Source organism: Simochromis diagramma, unplaced genomic scaffold (assembly GCF_900408965.1).
Source record: "Simochromis diagramma unplaced genomic scaffold, fSimDia1.1 OVJJ01000201.1, whole genome shotgun sequence".
Lineage (NCBI taxonomy): Eukaryota > Metazoa > Chordata > Actinopteri > Cichliformes > Cichlidae > Simochromis > Simochromis diagramma.
In genome coordinates this window covers 269,081-290,166 of record NW_024387223.1, presented here as the reverse complement: position 1 = coordinate 290,166, position 21,086 = coordinate 269,081, and the positions used below count along the sequence as shown (strand labels likewise).

The 21,086-nt window shown below is 41.1% G+C and overlaps 2 protein-coding genes across 2 annotated transcripts in view; one reads left to right on the top strand and one right to left on the bottom strand.

Moving 5' to 3' along the window:
* LOC120746634 (CD226 antigen-like) overlaps positions 1 to 21,086 on the bottom strand; it is a 344,409-nt gene that overhangs the window by 219,461 nt on the left and 103,862 nt on the right. The window lies entirely within an intron of this gene.
* On the top strand, positions 5,793 to 19,489 carry LOC120746627 (alpha-2,8-sialyltransferase 8F-like). The gene is made up of 7 exons (XM_040052057.1): positions 5,793 to 6,170; positions 8,409 to 8,480; positions 8,863 to 8,937; positions 14,273 to 14,414; positions 14,681 to 14,793; positions 14,875 to 14,967; positions 15,047 to 19,489. Exons 1-7 carry the CDS (start codon positions 6,085 to 6,087, stop codon positions 15,522 to 15,524), a joined length of 1,059 nt encoding a protein of 352 aa, XP_039907991.1. The 5' UTR covers positions 5,793 to 6,084; the 3' UTR covers positions 15,525 to 19,489.

Below are 21,086 nucleotides of genomic sequence, written 5' to 3'. Positions count from 1 at the left end.
CAATCTCCAACCTTCCTTTCATATCAAAAATCCTTGAAAGAGTAGTTGTCAAACAGCTAACAGATCATCTGCAGAGGAATGGCTTATTTGAAGAGTTTCAGTCATACTGTCGATACTGTCGACCATAATATCCTATTAGAGCGATTAGAACATGCTGTAGGTATTACAGGTGCTGCACTGCAGTGGTTTGTATCATATCTATCTAATAGACTCCAATTTGTGCATGTAAATGGAGAGTCCTCTTCACACACTGAGGTTAATTATGGAGTTCCACAGGGTTCAGTGCTAGGACCAATTCTATTTACATTATACATGCTTCCCTTAGGCAGCATCATTAGAAGACATAGCATAAACTTTCACTGCTATGCAGATGACACCCAGCTCTATCTGTCCATGAAGCCAGATAACACACACCAATTAGTTAAACTGCAGGAATGTCTTAAAGACATAAAGACCTGGATGGCCGCTAACTTTCTGCTCCTTAATTCAGATAAAACTGAGGTTATTGTACTCGGCCCTGAAAATCTTAGAAATATGGTATCTAACCAGATTCTTACTCTGGATGGCATTACCTTGGCCTTCAGTAACGCTGTGAGGAACCTTGGAGTCATTTTTGACCAGGATATATCCTTCAATGCACATATTAAATAAATATGTAAGACTGCTTTCTTCCATTTGCGCAACATCTCTAAAGTTAGAAATATCCTGTCTCAGAGTGACGCTATAAAACTAGTTCATGCATTTATTACTTCCAGGCTGGACTACTGTAATTCATTGTTATCAGGATGTCCAAAAAACTCGCTGAAAATCCTTCAATTAATCCAAAATGCTGCAGCAAGAGTCCTGACAGGGACTAGAAAGAGAGAGCATATTTCTCCTGTTTTGGATTCCTTTCATTGGCTTCCTGTTAAATCCAGAATTGAATTCAAAATCCTGCTCCTCACATACAAGGTCTTAAATAATCAGGCCCCATCTTATCTTAATGACCTTGTAGTACCATATCACCCTATTAGAGCACTTCGCTCTCGCACTGCAGACCTACTTGTTGTTCCTAGAGTATTTAAAAGTAGAATGGGAGGGACAGCCTTCAGTTTTCAGGCCCCTCTTCTGTGGAACCAGCTTCCAGTTGGGATTCGGGAGACAGACACTATCTCTACTTTTAAGATTAGGCTTAAAAGTTTCCTTTTTGCTAAAGTATATAGTTAGGGCTGGACCAGGTGACCCTGAATCCTCCCTTAGTTATGCTGCAATAGACGTAGGCTGCCGGGGGATTCCCATGATGCATTGAGTTTTTCCTTTCCAGTCACCTTTCTCACTCACTATGTGTTAATAGACCTCTCTGCACTGAATCATATCTGTTATTAATCTCTGTCTCTCTTCCACAGCATGTCTTTTATCCTGTCTTCCTTCTCTCATCCCAACCGGTCGCAGCAGATGGCCGCCCCTCCCTAAGCCTGGTTCTGCCGGAGGTTTCTTCCTGTTAAAAGGGAGTTTTTCCTTCCCACTGTCGCCAAAGTGCTGCTCATAGGGGTTCATATGATTGTTGGGTTTTTCTCTGTACCTATGAAGCGCCTTGAGGCGACTTTTGTTGTTATTTGGCGCTATATAAATAAAATTGAATTGAATTGAATGGAATCGGGAAGGCACTAAGACCCAGGCAAAGGGAGGGTATCAAAGGAATAGCAGCAGGTGCTCTTTTTCTCTCCTTTGAAATGATGAATGCCTATGAACAATGGCAATTTGGGAAGGTAAAGAGTAGGTGTCACGGCTGCTTGCAGGCAGACAGGAAAAGGACCCAAATGCAAACTCCAAAATGGCAGACATGAACTTTAAACGTTTTTATTGCTGAACAAAGAAAAACCAAAACTAAACTGAGGCACAACCTGAACAGAACACACAGAGGTATGACGGAGAATGCGACAATGGACGGACGCAAGCACAGACAATAAATAGAGAAGGTGAACAGGGCAAAGAGGGAACAGTAGTGAGACACAGCTGAGGATTAGAGTTGGATGTCTCGAGACCACTTTTACGTGGTCTCGACAGACTTTTGTCTTGGTCTCGGTCTTGGTCTCGCTGTTTCGGTCTTGCGTTCTCAAAACGACATAGTGTTCGGGAGATTTGGAGTCAACCATCAGCGGAGCGGGGCGGGGGGGTGGCTTACTGGGCTTAAACGGTCTTACCTGTAAACACTGTTGGGGAGTAACAGAATACATGTACCGCCGTTACGTATTTAAAATACAAAATATGAGTAACTGTATTCCGTTACAGTTACCGTTTAAAAAGGTGGTATTTAGAATACAGTTACTTTGTTGAAATAAATGGATTACACTGTGGTACTTTCCATGTTTCATATTGTCGCGGGTCAGGCCTGTTTGGGTTTTGTTTGACAGCTAAGTTCGGTTGTTCCGGGTGGCAGCGTTACGGTTGCCATGGTTACAGGGTGATGCTCTCTCTCTCTGCGTGTTTCCTGGGTGAGAGAGGCCTTTTTGTTGTTGTTGTGCTAAGCTAACAGGCAGAATGTTACAAGCATAGCTCTAAAGAATGTAGCATCATAGGCAGTGTAGTCCGTGTTGCAGGGAGAATGGACTGCCATACACGTTATGGGTCTGTGAGCGCGAGGAGGGAGAAAAAGGGGAGTGGAAAGGTACGAGTTGCCATCGAGCAAAAACGGGAGCTGGAAGCATGTAAATATAATAATAACCACTGCAGCCAAGAAGAGTGTCTGACGAGCCCAGTTGTAAGTAAGCTATTAAGACTGGACTGTACACCGTGTTCGTGTTTTCCTCCAAAAACAATAAGTTCCGTGCTGAACAGGTAAATGAAATGCTGCACTAATGAATTAGACTAACTATTCACTTTAGCTAAAGTTTTTAAGTTAGCTAAAGAGTTGGGATGCTGTGTAAGGCATAAATAAAGCTAAAACACAAAGGTTTGGACACCGTTTTGCATGTTTCCCTACTGTAGGGGTCTCTGCAAGCATACAGAGGGGGTACTCTGAGAGGGTACAAGATGACAACTTTGGAATTCTACTAGAAACAGTCGATCATATTTGTTTGTCAAAGCTGAATTCAGGGCAAACTACGCTAAATTAGCGTTTTTAGCTAACAGCTACAATAAGCATAAAAGTTACCTTACGGCTATCATTTGTTAACATGACGCTTGTTCTTATACATGTAATACATTTATTACCAACCTGAGAGTTTATCCCCTGGTCATTCGACATGACGAATGACTTCTGAAGTCTTAATTCAGCTCAAGACGCTGTAGATTCCCGTCAGTAACACTTTCGGTCCGCTAGTAAAACGTAGTTCTATTAATCTGTGCTTGAACCAGAACCGGATGTAAGTTCCAAAAAACTGAATTTTGGAACTGAAATTGAATTGTAGAACTGAAACTGAAAGTATTCGAGAGCTGAATTTTTAAAGGATAAAATGCAGTTTCAAAGCAAATCAATTCATTTTCAAAATATAAAATTCAATTTCAATTTAGTGATGATCATTTTCAAACCATAAATTCAATTTCAAATTAGACTAATTCAAATTCAGTTTTCAAAAGCATTTATTCAAGTTACAATTCAGATTCAATCTGAGCAATTCAAATTCAAATTTAACTTATTCAAATTCAGTTTCTGATGGCACAGATTTCTGCCCATAGAGGCGTCTCTAACAGCATCACCATCAACACAGGAGCACCTCGGGGATGTGTCCTCTCGCCACTGCTCTACTCCCTCTACACTTCAGACTTGGTGGCCACCCATGGCTCCAACACCATTGTGAAGTTTGCTGACGACACAGTGGTGTTGGGTAGAGCAGGGCGATATGGCCAAAAATATTTATCACGATATATATTTGAAAATTTGCGATAACGATATAACTGACGATATAATTGATGCGAGACAAAATACAACTCCACAACATTACTAGCGCAAAAAGACAACCTTCCATTTATTTTCACTTAAACAAGAAGCTGGTTTTTAAGTACATTAAAGCTTTATAAAAATGTAACAGTGCAAATGCAAATTCCTTGCTGAAAGTTTAACCAAAAGGCATTTCCAGTAGAAATGGGCTGACATATCCTGAGCATAACCATGTATAATATCCACTGAAGTTAAAAAGAGGTGCTTTGCAACATTAAACTGCAGTGTGCAGTACGTATTTTTCGGACCATAAGGTGCACGGGATTATAAGGCACATTAAGCGAAACAAAGCAGTCAGATAAATCAAACTTTATTAAACTCATTCTTCTTGCTTCCTCCACTTCTGTACCATTTATTCATTAATGTTGAATTCTCTGGCAGCTGCTCTATTCCCATGTTGTTGCAGTATATTAATGACTAACCTTGTATTGTGGATGGATTATCTCAGTTGTTCTCCTGACTGAAGTTTGGTGTTTACAGCATCCTGCCATGCGATTGCATTTGTCTCTAACCATGAGGAACCTTCACGTTAACTTTTATAAGTGGAAAAGTGTTAGTGTTCGTCCTCCAGCTTCACTGTTTATGTTATGCTAACATAGCTGTGTCGCGAGCGATCACGTAGCACATCATTATATACCAGCTAGCCCAACTTCAGTAACCCTACAAACGTCACTGCTGTTTAGTTTCCTGTCTTCATTTATGTTGGAAGTGATAGCAGAGCTGTACGTTTGAATTTTTTCAGAAATCTCTCAGTCAGAACATGCTATATCATGCTTAGGTAACTAGCGAAACTAGCGAGCTAACTTCCGCTAGCTTCCTGCTAACTTCTAATTCCGTTAAATGTAATAAATTTTGTTTTCACGGATGCCTGGAAGTTAAACTTCATAGTTACACCTGGTAAAGCAGCAATGCTGATCGTTTTATTAAAGATGAAAGAATTTAGACAGTTTTTAACTCTCAGTGATGCTGCAGTGTTCGTTTGACCTGAAGCTTACGGAGTTTAGGACCCAGATTACTCCCAGATTTAAGAGCATCTTAGTCCGATAAATACGACAATAACGACGGCCGCTTGCATGTTCTGCAAAAAAATGTGCTTTGTCGTGTATCTGACGGACAAACACCAAACCAGTTCCACATCACTGAAGTTGCACCATTTTTACAAACCAATTCTGGTTCATCTGTTTCACTCAACAATCGGCCATGTGCGTATGAAAACAAAGGCACTGCGCATGCGCGTTTTACTCATATTCTATCGCGATATTTCATTTTCCTATCGTTGCCTAACATTATACCGGTATTACCGTGAACGGTATAATATGGCCCAGCCCTAGTGTTGGGTGCCATCTCCAACAACGATGAGGCAGCCTACATGGATGAAGTGAAGAATCTGGCATCATGGTGCCAGGAGAACCACCTCCAGCTGAACGTCGGCAAGACCAAAGAGCTGGTGGTGGACTTCAGAAGGAGTCAGCACAGAGACTACAAGCCCACTATCATCAATGGAGCTCCAGTGGAGAGGGTGCAGTCCTTCAAGTATCTTGGTGTTCACATCTCCTCAGACCTGACATGGGCTGCCCACATTTAGGTCCAGACCAAAAAGGCTAGGCAGCGCCTGTACCACCTACGATAACTGAGGAAGTTCAGGGTCTCTCCAAAGATCCTCAGGATTTTCTATACAGGCGCTGTGGAGAGCATCCTCACACAGAACATGACATCGTGGTTTGCCAAGTATGCCAATCTCTAGTGCAATGTGCCGCAGTCTCCCATTGAAGGAGCTGCTCAGTGCTGTCAGAGTCTCATGCATGGGGTGGGAAATGTTGTCCAACAAGGATGACAGCTTAGCCACCATTCTCCTGTCACTCACCACCTCACCTGGTGTGACGACTAGAGGGAGTATATAAATATAACTAGGCTTCCTGTTTGTGCTTCAGATTTTGGCTGACGCGTCTGTGTGTCTGCTGGGTCTCCATATTCCGGAATATGTAAAATTAAAGATCATTTTTTGAGTTTGACCACTTTGAGCACTTTTGTCTTTTTGGCCGTAAAGAATATAAAAGAACCGGATTTAATACCGGGCAGATAACCGTATCAACATATGAGGTAAAAGTACATAAAAAAAGCTGAGTTAAAGCGAAGTGTTAAGAAAGGTGAAGCACTAGAGCGACATGAGGAAAAACCTCTCGATTGTGATCAATTTTCTCTGTTTGGGGAGTCTGCTGACCACTCTTACCTGGTACGCGTTTGAGGACAGGTGAGTGAGTACTTTTGTATTTTACAGATAAAAGCAAGAGGTCACGAAACAAAGTATTCTGATCAAAAGTAGCTTATGGCACTGTGATAAACGCTTCCCAACAGTTGGGAAGCTGTGTAAAATGCTAATATAAGCCTGAGGTTGCAGAAATACAAACATGCTTAGTTTAAGTAGAAATACACATTTCATATTTGTTAAAAAATACTCTGGTAAAAGCTGAAGTACATGTCTTCATGTCTTTGTCATTCATTCTTTCACACGTAACCACAAACCTCAGCTCTCACTCTGTATTTCCTTCTAAGGAAATAACATAGTATTTGGTATGTTTGTTTTGTTTACATTGTTCTTTTTATACGAGTTTTATTGTGCAGTGAAAATAAGGTTAGAGTCACATGACCGGTTTACTCTGACTACACAACATTATTGGTACTGATTTGTAAATAACTGGACATGAATAACTTGTATATTACGTAGTATTACACAAAAGTATATTTCTAATTAACTTGGCTGCACTTAATTTCTTTTTGACAATACTTTTTTTTTTTTAGTTAGGATTCATTTTGAAAGAAAGGCAGACGTAAAATGTAAAGTGAAATACAAACTCATATATAGTATGGTGTTGTAAAGAGCTGAGAAACCACAGAGTGGGGAATCTACAAAGAGGTACTGAACCTTCAGATGTTGCTGTAGCTCAAGCGAGACATAGAGGACCTTCTTTCATTCAGCACATAAAAAAAAAAAACAACCAACACTGTGCTTCCAATGGGGTCAGTAACCCTGCACATAACTTCACTTATTGTGTAACAAATCTTTTTTACCACCGCAACAACTGTAAATCAAATCAACACTGCACTATTGGTAGAAACGACCTATAACAGCTACAAAACCATAACAGAGTAAACACAATGTCCCAGGGGGATGATGGGAGATTCCATTTAGCACTCCCAGCACACCACATATCTTTGTATGGTACTTTCTACATGTTGGTTCACAGTACATCTGTATATCTGTGTATCCCATCTGTATAACAGTATAGATCATCTATACATTTGTATACAACATCACATCTGTATATTTGGTCTCTGCATAGCAATATAAACATCTGAATACTTATTTGTGTATACTTAACTTACTTGTACATAATCTGTTCATAGCTATTCCCGCCTTTTATACTATCCTTATCCTTATATAATCTGGTCGTATTGCACTTACTGCTCTTGCACATCTGATTAGATGCAAACTGTGTTTTGTTACCCTGTATTTATGTGTCCTTACAGGCACAATCGCACACGTTTACACACAAATGTTACCAGAAACATATTCCGTTTACTATATGCAGATATACTATACGTGTTTCTTACTGTCACTGTTGATATTGATTATATATAGCCATATAGGAATGCTAAATGGGGATTCTAAATATCTTAATATTAGTAAATAACGTACTCTGGACCGCTTCTTCAAGTTCCAATAAGCTTAATTCTTTTATCATTAAAACTATACTTAAAACTTCAATTCCTTTTGTTTGCAGTGACAGCATTTAGGGAATTCTATTGGTATCTAGCGATGGTTAATATCACACTCTAGCTTGTAACCAAATATCATGTCACATTTGAGCTCTGACTTTTACACTGACTCACTGATTTTTAAACACCCTCATCATCTTAAATTGAAACTGATCTCTGGCACCACTGATGTGACTGAACTATGACTGTAAACACTAAAGCTCTTCTGCAACTGTTCAACAACAACAGCAATACTGTAAACTTCAATACAATACTGCAGACTAACCAAATTTCCCCTTGTGGGGACAATTAAAGGATTATTCTATTCTATTCTATTCTATTCTATTCTATTCTGTTTAGCCTGCACCAAACTGTCTGTGCTTTATAGCACAGCAGCTGCCAATAACACAGTTGGTATATTCGAGTTGACATTTAAGACTATTAAAAAACAAAACAAAACAAACAAACAAACAAAAACCTCATTGTGTATAGATACAATATCTGATACAAACATCTCTCAAGTGAATTACGGCATTACTTGTAATCTTTAAATTTCCAACAACTCATAGACCCCTCTAATAATATCTTAAATATTTAACATACATAAGAACAGGGATCAGATTTAATAAATGAGTTAAAATCACAAATTACCTCCCGTGAGATGTAAACAAAACAAGACCAAAGAAGGGTTCAAGAAAGAGTCATAATTTTATCTCTTATTTGTTTCTCACAGTTTTGTCGAGCTTCACCGACCAAATCCTCAAAGAAGGGCCCCAAAGCCCTCTGAACTTTGTAAAGGCTGCAAGTAAGAGCAAACATTGCCATGACTTGTTCATTAAGAAATTACAATTTTTATGTCAAGATTAAGTCATGTAAGCCCCCTGCAGGAAGGAGTAGGTCTAAGGAGCTTGGAAAGAAAAGTGTCAGAACTTCTTTATTTTTCTTGAAGACGTCAACATGGTCAACATGACCCCCCTTGGGGGACACTGCCACCACATCCACCATTTGCTCTTTGAACTGAAGAAGCTTCTCAGGTGAGAGGTGAAACGTCTTAAAGAAAATTTTAAAAGTCCAGACGCTTTTCTTTTCAAGCTCCTTAGACTACGATGACCTGGATGACTGAGAACCTTCACAGACACCCAGTGCAGGAAGGTTACTAAATGTACTGGAATGCTTGTGCATTACAGGGAAGTCATTGATGAAGTGAAAAAGCTCTACAATCCAACGTGGAAAAAGCATGAGGAGAATTACCACAGATTGAGGTAATACCTAACATCCTGATATTATTGATTGATGGTTGAGTTTTATTTTTATTTGAATTTCTGGTTAATAATAAATAAATAAAAACTGCCTGAAGCTAGTATGTGAGTACGAGCATGGAAGACGGCAGACTACAGGAAACAGCTGCTATTTATCCTCAAATGCAGATGAGGCAGGATTGCTCCTAAAGGTCTTTAAACAAGCTCTTCAGTCAAGGCTAAGAGCCATTTGCTAAACGAAACGGCTAAACAAATTTTCCCGTCAATATGCTTAAACTAGTTTTAGTTAAGAAGACACGTGAAAAGGGGACCTTTGACCAGCCCACAATTAAAAGTCTAAGACCAGCCAGAAAGAAATAAAGATTTGGTTTACTTGTTTAGCAGACTCACACTCAGGATGTGTACAAGTGGGTGGAAAAATTGTCTGAGAGGCAACTAAATCAAGTAGAGAAAATTCTCTTGCAAAAATGTTGAACTTTGCTGTGATGTAGAGACAAATTCCACTAGTGGAGCTGATCGCAGCCACAGATTCAGAAATCTGAACCAACACTGCGGATGTGGACACAGAGCAACTGCGAATGATGGTTTTGGCTTGCCTCAGCAATGCAAATGTTCCAGCATCCATAGAGGAGAGGAAGGCGGTCGTGTCGCTTAGTGAGGACAACATAATCGTCATCTGACAGACAAGAGCGGGCCCAAGGTTTTACAAAATTGTTGGGTTTTTGAGGAAGAAGACAAATAAGTACATTTTATTACATTTATTAAGCAATTCAAGGTTCAAGGTTAAAACGGCTGCCTTGTCTGTGCTCACTCAGGAGACCCAAATGAACAAAGAGCACCACACCCAGGCAGTGTACGCCTTTAAACAGAATCTTAACATGCTTGGTTGAAACAACTGAGGGTGGCCTTAGGTCTGATATCTGCTCAGGTTTCTTGTACCTCTCTCTATACATCTCCTTATACAGACATGAGCCTTTTTCAAGAAAAAAAAATCCCATTACCATAGCAACCACCTCTTGCACTCTGGTCAGGCCTGCATACAGAGATGGGGAGGGGGGAAGGAAAAGGAAAGTGGGGAAGAGAGCTTCTTTATGGGCCTGTTTCTTCTAACAGAGTCAGTCTTAAAGTTTTGAACCTTCTGGTGCCATCAGCAGTCCAGACAGACCATCCCCCTCAAATTCCTCAGAGAAGGAGCTTCTGTCTGTGCCTGTTGTTGTCAGTGTTATAGACTACTTCCAACACTTCTTACTAGTCTACAATACATAACTGTGTGTGGTAAAGGATAAAACAAACGTGTGATGTTAATTTTGACATAATAGCCGTAAGGATAAAAATAAATTCCAGCTGGATCTAAGGGTAACTCTTTGAGACTTTTATAATGGTGTGATTTCAGCCATTCCAGAGCTCCGTGTGAATGATTCTAATGCCGTTGGTCTATTGCAGGGGTGTCAAACTCAAATACACAGTGGGCCGAAATTCAAAACTGGAACAAAGTCGCGGGCTAACATTAATATTTATTGAAAAAAAAAAATTCTTCCTCCAGATATAAGAATGAATCTTTTCTTATGGACTCAAATAAGTTTTGCTGGAAAACTGAATATGGAACAAGCAAAGCTTAATACTAAACAATATATATATTAGCTGTATAATACCAGTAGGCCAGCTCTAATAGTAATTTGGTATGGCTTCGTGGGCCAAATGTAATTAGGCTGCGGGCCATCTATGGTCTATTGGATCATAACAATCATTAAAGTGTTTTGATATTTATGCAAAGGTACTGTTTAAGTTTGAGGAAACCTGCAGTCAGCTGAGAATGAAGAAGTCACTTGGATGAGTGGTAAAATGAAAAAGCAAATATTCAGATGAACCCAATTATCATCCTGGGACTTTTGAGTTCACACACTCATCCTGTTCCCACATCACCATTGCACTAACAATGATCATGCATTTTTTGACAGATGGCTGAGTGAGGCATAGAGAATTTAAGCCCCATGCAGGGCTCTAGAGTGCGACCAATTTGGTTGCAAATGCGACCAAATTTCTCCATGGTGCGACTAATAAAAAATACTTGGTTGCACCGGTGCAACCAAGTATTTTCTCAGAAAAAAAAGTTTCAGCAACCCTGAAAGTCTCCGTGTGTTCAACAACAGACACACATTATGCCCATGTCGTGTTCTAAACCAATCAGAGATACTCAGAGGCGGGGACCTCTGTGATTGGCCGTGGTCCAGATATTCCTGCAGACCTACTTGTGTTTACGTTTGAAAGTGCGGGCAGATAGAGAAGGGTGAGTAGCCCAGGTCAGAAGTGTATGAAGTTGGTATTGAGAAAATATGAAAAGAACAATTGATAACTTTTTCGTTAAGTTAAGGCCTGATCAGTCCAAAATTCTGAGCCAGCGCTCTGACACGGAGCCATCAACCTCTCTGTTTTTGTCAAACACTGCTCCGGAGACGGCATCAGAAAATGAGCCACATACGATCGACTCCCAGCCGGAGTCCACTGAAAGTAAAAGTGAGAAAATGTATAAATTTCGAATCGAGTGGCTTGACCAGTTTCCCTGGCTAAGATACAGCCAAGCTGACAATATGATGCACTGCATTTATTGTCGCGAGTGTGGAAAGACCATGGCCTGCAACACTGCATTTGTCACTGGTGCTAATACGTTTCGAATTGAAACGCTGAAAAAGCATACAGCATTATATGCCGCGATAAATGCTCTGCCAAAATGTCCCCGCTCCCCACTGCCTTTCAGCGGCAGGCAGGAGTAAAGAGGTCATCTGAGGAAGCTGAGATGATCATTAAGTTTAACATCGCCTACAATATTGCAAAAGAAGAAGTTCCGTTTACTAAGTTCAAGTCAGAAATAACTCTTCACAAGAAAAATGGCTTGGACATAAACCCCACATACAGCAATGATGTTGCGTGCGCCCAGTTTATAGGCGTAATCGCTGACACACTGAAAAAAAAGACGTCAGTGGAAATTGCGAACAGTACATACATGGCCTTCCTGATCGATGGAGACACAGACATCGCCACAAAAGAATGTGTCATTGTGTACGCTCGTATCTTGCAAAAAGGAAGACCAGCGAATATACTGATTGGACACATTGAGGTCCAGCATGCCCATGCCCAAGGTAAGCCATGTCATGTCACGTAGCCTATGTATATGATTAATAATATTACGTCGTGTTACTGAATTAACCATATCTAGCATATTCTTATCATTGAAAATTAAACATAGCAATAATACATGAATATAGAAACTCAAACTGAAAAAGACTTGATCTGATAAGTAAATGGTATTTTTTAAAAATTTGTTTAGGAATTTATGCTGCCTCAAAGAAAGCATTTGCTGCTCTTGGGGACCAGTGCAGTAACTGGTTGGATAAAATCATTGCTATGGGGGCTGATGGAGCTGCTGTTAATTTGGGCAGCAAAGGGGGTGTCAAGTTAATCATTTTGAAAGGTTGTTAGTTAATCATTTACAAATCAAAAAAACGTGAACATGTAAAACTGCGGTGTTAAGTAATGCAATTAAAAAATTTGGGTACGCCTAACTTTTGTGCTTGTACGCCTAAATTTTGTGCTGGTGCGCCTAAATTTTATTTTTAGGCGCACCAGTGCAACCATGGCAAAAAGTTAGTCTAGAGCCCTGCCCATGGGAGTGTCTCCTAAGAAACCTTGGCTAATCGTGGCCTACATCTGTTTTCACACCTTGACTCGTGTGATTGGGTAGAGAATCAATAGGGGGTCCATTGTCCCTTTTGGGGGTTCACTCCCATAGGGCTTAAATCTGGGACTCTCCACCATTTGACCTTAAATTAAAGAAGCTTCTCGGATGACAGGTGAAACGTCTTCAAGCAACTTGAAGAAGTCCAGACGCTTTTCTTTCCAAGCTCCTCAGAGCACCTCATAAAATATATGGCTCTTAAAGTACCACCCTTATGACCGACATTAAAGTACACTTGTATAGGCCTATTTAACACCACATACAGTTTACACAAGACAATTTTATCTCTTATATGAATGTTATTTATTTTAACTGTCATAAATAGGATGTAACAAGCGATGTTAATAATAACTGTACTGAAGACAATCATTCCTCCATGGTCTCGGCAGACTGAGTCCATCTTGTCACATTTAAGAGAGCTCTCACTTTCCAGAGGGCATCATTTGTTTACCCTGATCAGAGACATTAGGATCATTTGCTACTTTGAAGGACTGTCTAAATTTAAGGAATCTGTCTTGACTTCTTGAATTGGCTGGAACTATTATATACAGATCCTAGAATATCTGAGTCATGCTGTTAGCAAAGATAAGTTGAAAAATATTTCCAGCTTCATTTCCTCCTGTGTTCCTCCAGTTTTCCTCCAGTGACTACCTCCTCGTGTTTTCTTGTTTCAACGATATACCAAGGTTTCTTCCTACCTGTCAAGAGATTTTTGTTTTTATATAATTTGATCAGCTTCATGAAATGTGCTTTTTTTCTGTTTACTCAGCAATCTACATGTCTATGTGACTTTTCACCTAATAACGTTGTGATGAACTTATTCAGCTACTAAATCACTTCCTGTTTTTAGAGAACAGTTAGATGTAGAGAAGACAAACCGCAGCTCTTTCCGAGAACATGCAGATGAAGAAAAGTATTATCTTACTTTTTTTCATTGATTGTACTTAATTGTATTTTTGTATTTCCTTCATATATCTGTACCTGAGCTGAGGTGACGCAAAAATTTCCCCGTTGTGGGATCAATAAAGTCTTATCTTATCTTATCTTATCTTATCTTAAAAGGGGAAGAACCTGTTGATTCTGAGTGACGTTGTTATTTTTACACACACACACACACACACACACAGACATGTATAAAATAAAAGTACGCAGGCAGCAGTTCGCAGTTCGCAAGGTGCGTTCGTTGTTGCCCACGCGTGTAAAAAACGACTGCAGTCTTTGTGTTTTCTAACTCAGGTGTCTTAGCTGAAGAATTACAGGCTGATTTTTAGAAATCCCCTGTCACTACCCTTCAGGGGTTTGTTTATTTATTTAAATACCTAATATAAATGTTCCTCAGTTTAGTTTTGTTATCTTTGTTTTTCCTAGTTTTGTAAATATGCCTTAATAAAAAATACTCTGACTTAATCTCATTTTTGTCTCCTTTTGTCTTCGTTTGGTTTCTCATAAAATCACTGTTATGGACTGTTGTGAACTTTATCTGTCTCTGATTTTTCCACGCCTTAAGTTTTTACTGTCTTGCAAATCTTTCATCTCAACACCAAAACTAATTTTACTTTTTATGCTTTCTTTTATTTGTTTTTCATTTGTTTTTAATTTATCAAGATTACAGCTGAGCATCAATTGCAATGGATCCAACAATGGCATCGTCACTCAGGAAAACACTCCAGTGGGATCTAAGATTGTTTGTGACAAGGACAGGAGTGTCATCTCTGTGACCCCGGAGCTTTTCAAAATCTTTATAAAAGTATGTTATTCCTAAACACAGGAACCGGTCTTGTAATTTGTTGTTTATGAATGAACTAGTATGAAGACAAAATTTGCTGCATGTTTCATGCCTCTGTTGTTCTTCAAATTTTCAAACATGACTTGACTACGTTTTGTCATCATCCTTAAAGGATTAAATCACATCAGTTCCTAAATACAATGAGTAGTTGTCTTTCACACACTGTATGTTACAAGCACTGTAAATGTTGCTCTTTGTTATTTATAATCTGTTGATGTCACTTCCAGGAGAATCCTTTCTCAAAAAAGAGATGGGACACTTGTTCAATTGTTGGGAGCGGTGGGATTCTAACAAACAGCGGCTGTGGAAAAATGATTGATTCAGCTGATTTTGTTATTAGGTGAGAAAGATGTTCACTGTAAGGAATGGAAATCGTGATGAGGACTCTTCTCTCTGAAAGTAATATTTCATGTTATTTCAGGTGCAACCTTCCTCCTCTGGAAAAAGAATTTCACAATGATGTCGGCAGGAAGACTAACCTTGTGACAGCAAACCCAAGCATCTTCATGCATAAGTGAGCAATTAATGAACCCGACATTGAACTGACTTGTTAGTTTATGTCTTGTTGCTTTAAGTCATGCATTAATTTGCAGGTATGGGTCACTGACGGGACGTCGCGGGGCGTTTGCAGACAGTCTCCAACAGTATGGCAACTCCCTGCTTCTCTTTCCTTGCTTCTCCTTTGGTTTTACTCGCCCAGTGTGTCAGCGGGCTGTGTATGCCATTGAGGACATGGATATCCCTATCCAACCAATCTTCATAAACCCTAGGTATCTCGAAAGACTGGTCAAATTCTGGGAATCTCTGGGGTTAAAGGAATATCGACCTAGCACTGGATTATATATGACTACCCTGGCACTGGAATTTTGTGAAACGGTGCATTTGTATGGATTCTGGCCATTTAGTAATCACCCAGATAAACTCTTTCCCCTGACTAACCACTACTATAATAATGTACCCTATAATAGGAAAGTCCATGCAATGCCAAAAGAGTTTTCCCACTTGGTGGAGCTGCATAATAAGGGCGTGCTCAAGCTTCACCTTGGAGACTGTAAATCAGATCAGGTCTAGTTTGAATTTTGCAGTAACAAAAGAATATGTTCAAGTATCCAACTGAGAGGCCAAGACATTTGCACTCAAATCCAAATGTATTAGAGAGATGTACACTACTTATTATTTCAACAGTCTTTCTTTTAATTATTGTTCCATTTCATGTGTTAGAAATTAATTTTTTTGCTAAAGTTTCTTTTTAACAACATTTGCAGTGCATGGTCATGATAAAGTTGATACACTCCTCGTTAGAAGGAGGGTACCCTGCAACAGATGCAGGATGAGCAGTTATGGAGACCCCTGGCAAAATAGAAAGCTCAACAGGGGGCTGAACTGTTACTTTGGCCGAAGAAAGATGCTGCTGACTCCCTGGAAAACTTAATGTAACATCACCCAATTCATTTCCCAATTGATCGCCCCCGGAAACATTATTCATTAGTTCACCGTCTGGTTTAGAACCCAGAATATTAATGTCCATTGTAGCCTGAGAAAAAGTCGCTCCGCAGTCAAGTACTAGGTGAGTGTTCCTTTCAGAGGTCTGTCTGTCATCGCCCGAATTCGTATTTTCGTTGTTCTCCAAAAACATAAATTCAGAGTCTTTATTCTCAGTCTTTGGTTCTTTTAACTCAGAAGCAGAAAAAGACAAACACAGATTGGCTGCCTCACCCTCACCAGAATTACATTGATGAATCTTTGACACACAGGCAGTATCTACCCCATAATATTGCCCAGAGTCAGTAACAGTCTCTGCATCATCTCTAGCGGAAGTTTCACCATTCCTAGCAAGCAAGTTGACTGTTATGGAAAAACCCTGTTTGAAAGTTGGGCCCCCAAGGTACTCAGTACAGTTCATTTTCTCTGTCACAGGAAGACAACGTGACATTTCTTCAGTCTCCACCTGTGACAGGGTTTCAGTCACCAAAGGGGCCAGTTTGGCCCCGTGAGCTGCGTTTATAACAGAATTGTTCATAGACACATGATTTATCTGTTCATGGCTGGTTCCTGGACATCCATTAATTCGGCACAACTGGTCAAAGAAGACTCATTCACGTTCATTTTGCAGTCATGTGGTGGACATGTAACCTGATCAGAGTCTGTGCTTACACATAAAGCAGTTACACTTACTTATGATGGGGAGGCTGGCACTAGGTTAACGGCAAGAGTCTGAATAAACTCTTCTGTGATGGGTTTGACAGAGCCATTAGCTCTAGCAGTAACCACATTAGTCACAAACAACTCAAAAACGACGCTGTCAGAGGGGATTGAAGCCTCATTATGCTCTGACTGACAGGAATCACGGGGCTCGGCCTGATATTTGGCAGGTCAGTCCTGCATTCCCCAGCTAGACCCCCACCAGAAGCTGACTTAGACAGAGGCTCTGAGTCACCTATGAAGGGAGGTGCAGCTAACATAGTGTTTAAAAGAGCTGTGGCTGCCAGTGGTGGTGCAGACTGTGAGCTTACTATGTCAGTAGTACTCCCAACCAACACCCCATCCTGAAATGTTTTACAAGAAACAAAAGAGCATGATTCCAAATTTACACAAACTGAAGGTAGAACATGATCATTAGAGACAGTATCGGAGGCCCAGATCTCAGCCTCGGCATTCACTGCGCCCTGAGGGGAGCCAGAGCTACATAGGTCAGACATGTGTCCCCCATCTTTTTCTTCTGGGGGGCACAATACACTTTTAGAGTTCAGAACATAAACCACATTGCCATTACTGTTCTCTTGACCAGGAACACAAAACTCAGGTGAATTGTGCTTGTTGAGTACAGGAGTGAGAGCACCACTCAGAGGTCGCTTTGAATTGTTTTCCTCTGGTTTACACAATAATTTGATCTTACACAATTCATGACAAGTATTAGAGTCACAAGATGAATGAGCTAAGGAACAGTCAAGTTGATCACCAGGTACAGACAGGGTGTCCTTATTTAAGTCACACCGCTCATGACCAGAGGTTATATCACCACCCTTCACACCAAACATGAGTTCTTGATCAACGCTTTCATCATTTATTAAGGGAATGGGTGGTGTTGAGGAGCACTGGGTTGCTATTGCATCTCCAGCACATGTAGAAATTGTCTTTATCTCTGGAGCATCTACAGACCTTTCATAACAGTCATATTCCTGCAACCTAGGCAGAATTTGAGGCGAAAAACTGTCACTAACCTCTATTATTAACGGAGTCTGAGAGGAAACAAGAGTCCCACCAACCTCCAGCTGCTGCGCGGTGCGTCGCCTCTTCTTTGAAGACACCACTGAGGCTGAAGCATTGGCTGTTGGGGAAGTGAGGGGTGGCAGACCCTGGCAGCTCCGAGGGCCCCCGAGAGACAGGCGTGTTCCCCGAAAGATGTGCTGACAATCGGGGGTGAGCCACGGCTTTCCCCGGAGCTCCTTCTCTAGGTGGGTGCAAGCTGCTTGCTGCCACTCACAGAGGTCGAACTCCATGATTCCCGTCTTTCTAAACAACTAAACACTGTACTTTCAGTCTCAGAACACGAGTTTCCGGCCCCGGCGAATCAATGCACATCTCGCTCTTCTCTATAGAAGGATCGTGAGACATAGACACACAGTCACTCACCCCCGGGGATAGCGCGGTGCGACGGCGGCGTAGACGCCGGTTCTTTCTGGAAGTGGGTTCAATGGATGCTGAAGCCACCGAAGCAGAGGGTGACGTGGCGGTGATCTCCTCGTCGTCCACCCACATCCTCGCCAGAAAAGAGGCAGGCGAAGTAAAGTCTGAGCGGGGTGGAGAGGGCGAGCAGCTGGCCCGAGGCGGTGCAACAGGTGAGAGTTCCTCCTCCAAGATGAGCCAGGGCTTCCAACGGAGCTCGTCCTCCCGTAAAGCTAGCAATACCTGCTGTCACTCATCGTTGCCGAAATCTGTGGCCTCCACCATCTCAGTGCGCTGTGCTGTGCAACTTGACAGTGGCGGAGACGAACTGTGAAACGATGGCGGTGCAGCGGTGAGCCTCAGTGTCCCTACTCTGATTGCCTCCAGCTCGCGAGGTAACGACAACGACAACCATTTAACGCGTCGGAGTCGTAGGTGCTGAGGCGACGTTCAACACCCTCTGAGCCAGCGCGCGGGCACGAAGCTCCTCCTTCAGGGGGGCCAGAGAGTCGAACGCCTCAAAAAGCTGGGGAAACTGCCGGAGCTGTGGCGCCTTCTGAAGGATGGCGTCAATGGCCGCCAACCCAGTGGACACCACTCTGGGGTCCGTGCAACCACAGGTGCGCGTCATGAGCCGGCTGATCCGCTGCAGCTCCTCCCCAATTTCGTCCGGACTGTCCGCTAGGTCTGACATGGTCAGATCGTACTGTCACAGCGGGGTGCGCCGGTGTGAAGAAGAGGTAGACCCAGATGCAGACACGGTGGAGACAGAACTAGATTTCCAAAAATAAAGCGAGCCTTTATTACAGCTGATGGCATGACAAAAACACTAGAGAACACTGAAACTGGGAAAACTAAGGAGACTAAGAACACTGTGTAACGAGACCCGAACTAGACATGACTCGACCTAGACAAACAAATAAAACTTGGACATGAAACATGACAGATAAACACACGAAGACTTGACACAGAAAACTTCACACAGGGATGAGACAAATGGGGATCTTGATAAATCATGAATTAAAACTGTAACCTAGGTATGACAGAATGTAACTAGATAAACTGAAATGAAACTAGACTGAAAGGAATAACAAAAACATCAAGAAACTCAGAATACTGGGTCACATGACCCAGGACCATGACAGGGGGAGGAAAAGGAAAGTGGGGAAGAGAGCTTCTTTATGTGCCTCTTTCTTCTAACAGAGTCAGTCTTAAAGTTTTGAACCTTCTGGTGCCATCAGCAGTCCAGGCAGACCATCCCCCTCAAATTCCTCATAGAAGGAGCTTCTGTCTGTGCCTGTTGTTGTCAGTGTTATAGACTACTTCCAAAACATCTTACTAGTCTACAATACATAACTGTGTGTGGTAAAGGGTAAAACAAACGTGTGATGTTAATTTTGACATAATAGCCGTAAGGATAAAAATAAATTCCAGCTGGATCTAAGGGTAACTCTTTGAGACTTTTATAATGGTGTGATTTCAGCCATTCCAGAGCTCCGTGTGAATGATTCTAATGCCGTTGGTCTATTGGATCATAACAATCATTAAAGTGTTTTGATATTTATGCAAAGGTACTGTTTAAGTTTGAGGAAACCTGCAGTCAGCTGAGAATGAAGAAGTCACTTGGATGAGTGGTAAAATGAAAAGCAAATATTCAGATGAACCCAATTATCATCCTGGGACTTTTGAGTTCACACACACATCCTGTTCCCACATCACCATTGCACTAACAATGATCATGCATTTTTTGACAGATGGCTGAGTGAGGCATAGAGAATTTAAGCCCCATGGAAGTGTCGCCTAAGAAACCTTGGCTAATCGTGGCCTACATCTGTTTTCACACCTTGACTCGTGTGATTAAGTAGAGAATCAATAGGGGGTCCATTGTCCCTTTTGGGGGTTCACTACCATAGGGCTTAAATCTGGGACTCTCCACCATTTGAACTTAAATTAAAGAAGCTTCTCGGATGACAGGTGAAACGTCTTCAAGCAACTTAAAGAAGTCCAGACGCTTTCCTTTCCAAGCTCCTCAGAGCACCTCATAAAATATATGGCTCTTAAAGCTCTCACTTTCCAGAGTGCATCATTTGTTTACCCTGATCAGAGACATTAGGATCATTTGCTACTTTGAAGGACTGCCTAAATTTAAGGAATCTGTCTTGACTTCTTGAATTGGCTGGAACTATTATATACAGATCCTAGAATATCTGAGTCATGCTGTTAGCAAAGATAAGTTGAAAAATATTTCCAGCTTCATTTCCTCCTGTGTTCCTCCAGTTTTCCTCCAGTGACTACCTCCTCGTGTTTTCTTGTTTCAACGATATACCAAGGTTTCTTCCTACCTGTCAAGAGATTTTTGTTTTTATATAATTTGATCAGCTTCATGAAATGTGCTTTTTTTCTGTTTACTCAGCAATCTACATGTCTATGTGACTTTTCACCTAATAACGTTGTGATGAACTTATTCAGCTACTAAATCACTTCCTGTTTTTAGAGAACAGTTAGATGTAGAGAAGACAAACCGCAGCTCTTTCCGAGAACATGCAGATGAAGAAAAGTATTATCTTACTTTTTTTCATTGATTGTACTTAATTGTATTTTTGTATTTCCTTCATATATCTGTACCTGAGCTGAGGTGACGCAAAAATTTCCCCGTTGTGGGATCAATAAAGTCTTATCTTATCTTATCTTATCTTATCTTATCTTAAAAGGGGAAGAACCTGTTGATTCTGAGTGACGTTGTTATTTTTACACACACACACACACACACACACACACACACACAGACATGTATAAAATAAAAGTACGCAGTTCGCAGTTCGCAGTTCGCAAGGTGCGTTCGTTGTTGCCCACGCGTGTAAAAAACGACTGCAGTCTTTGTGTTTTCTAACTCAGGTGTCTTAGCTGAAGAATTACAGGCTGATTTTTAGAAATCCCCTGTCACTACCCTTCAGGGGTTTGTTTATT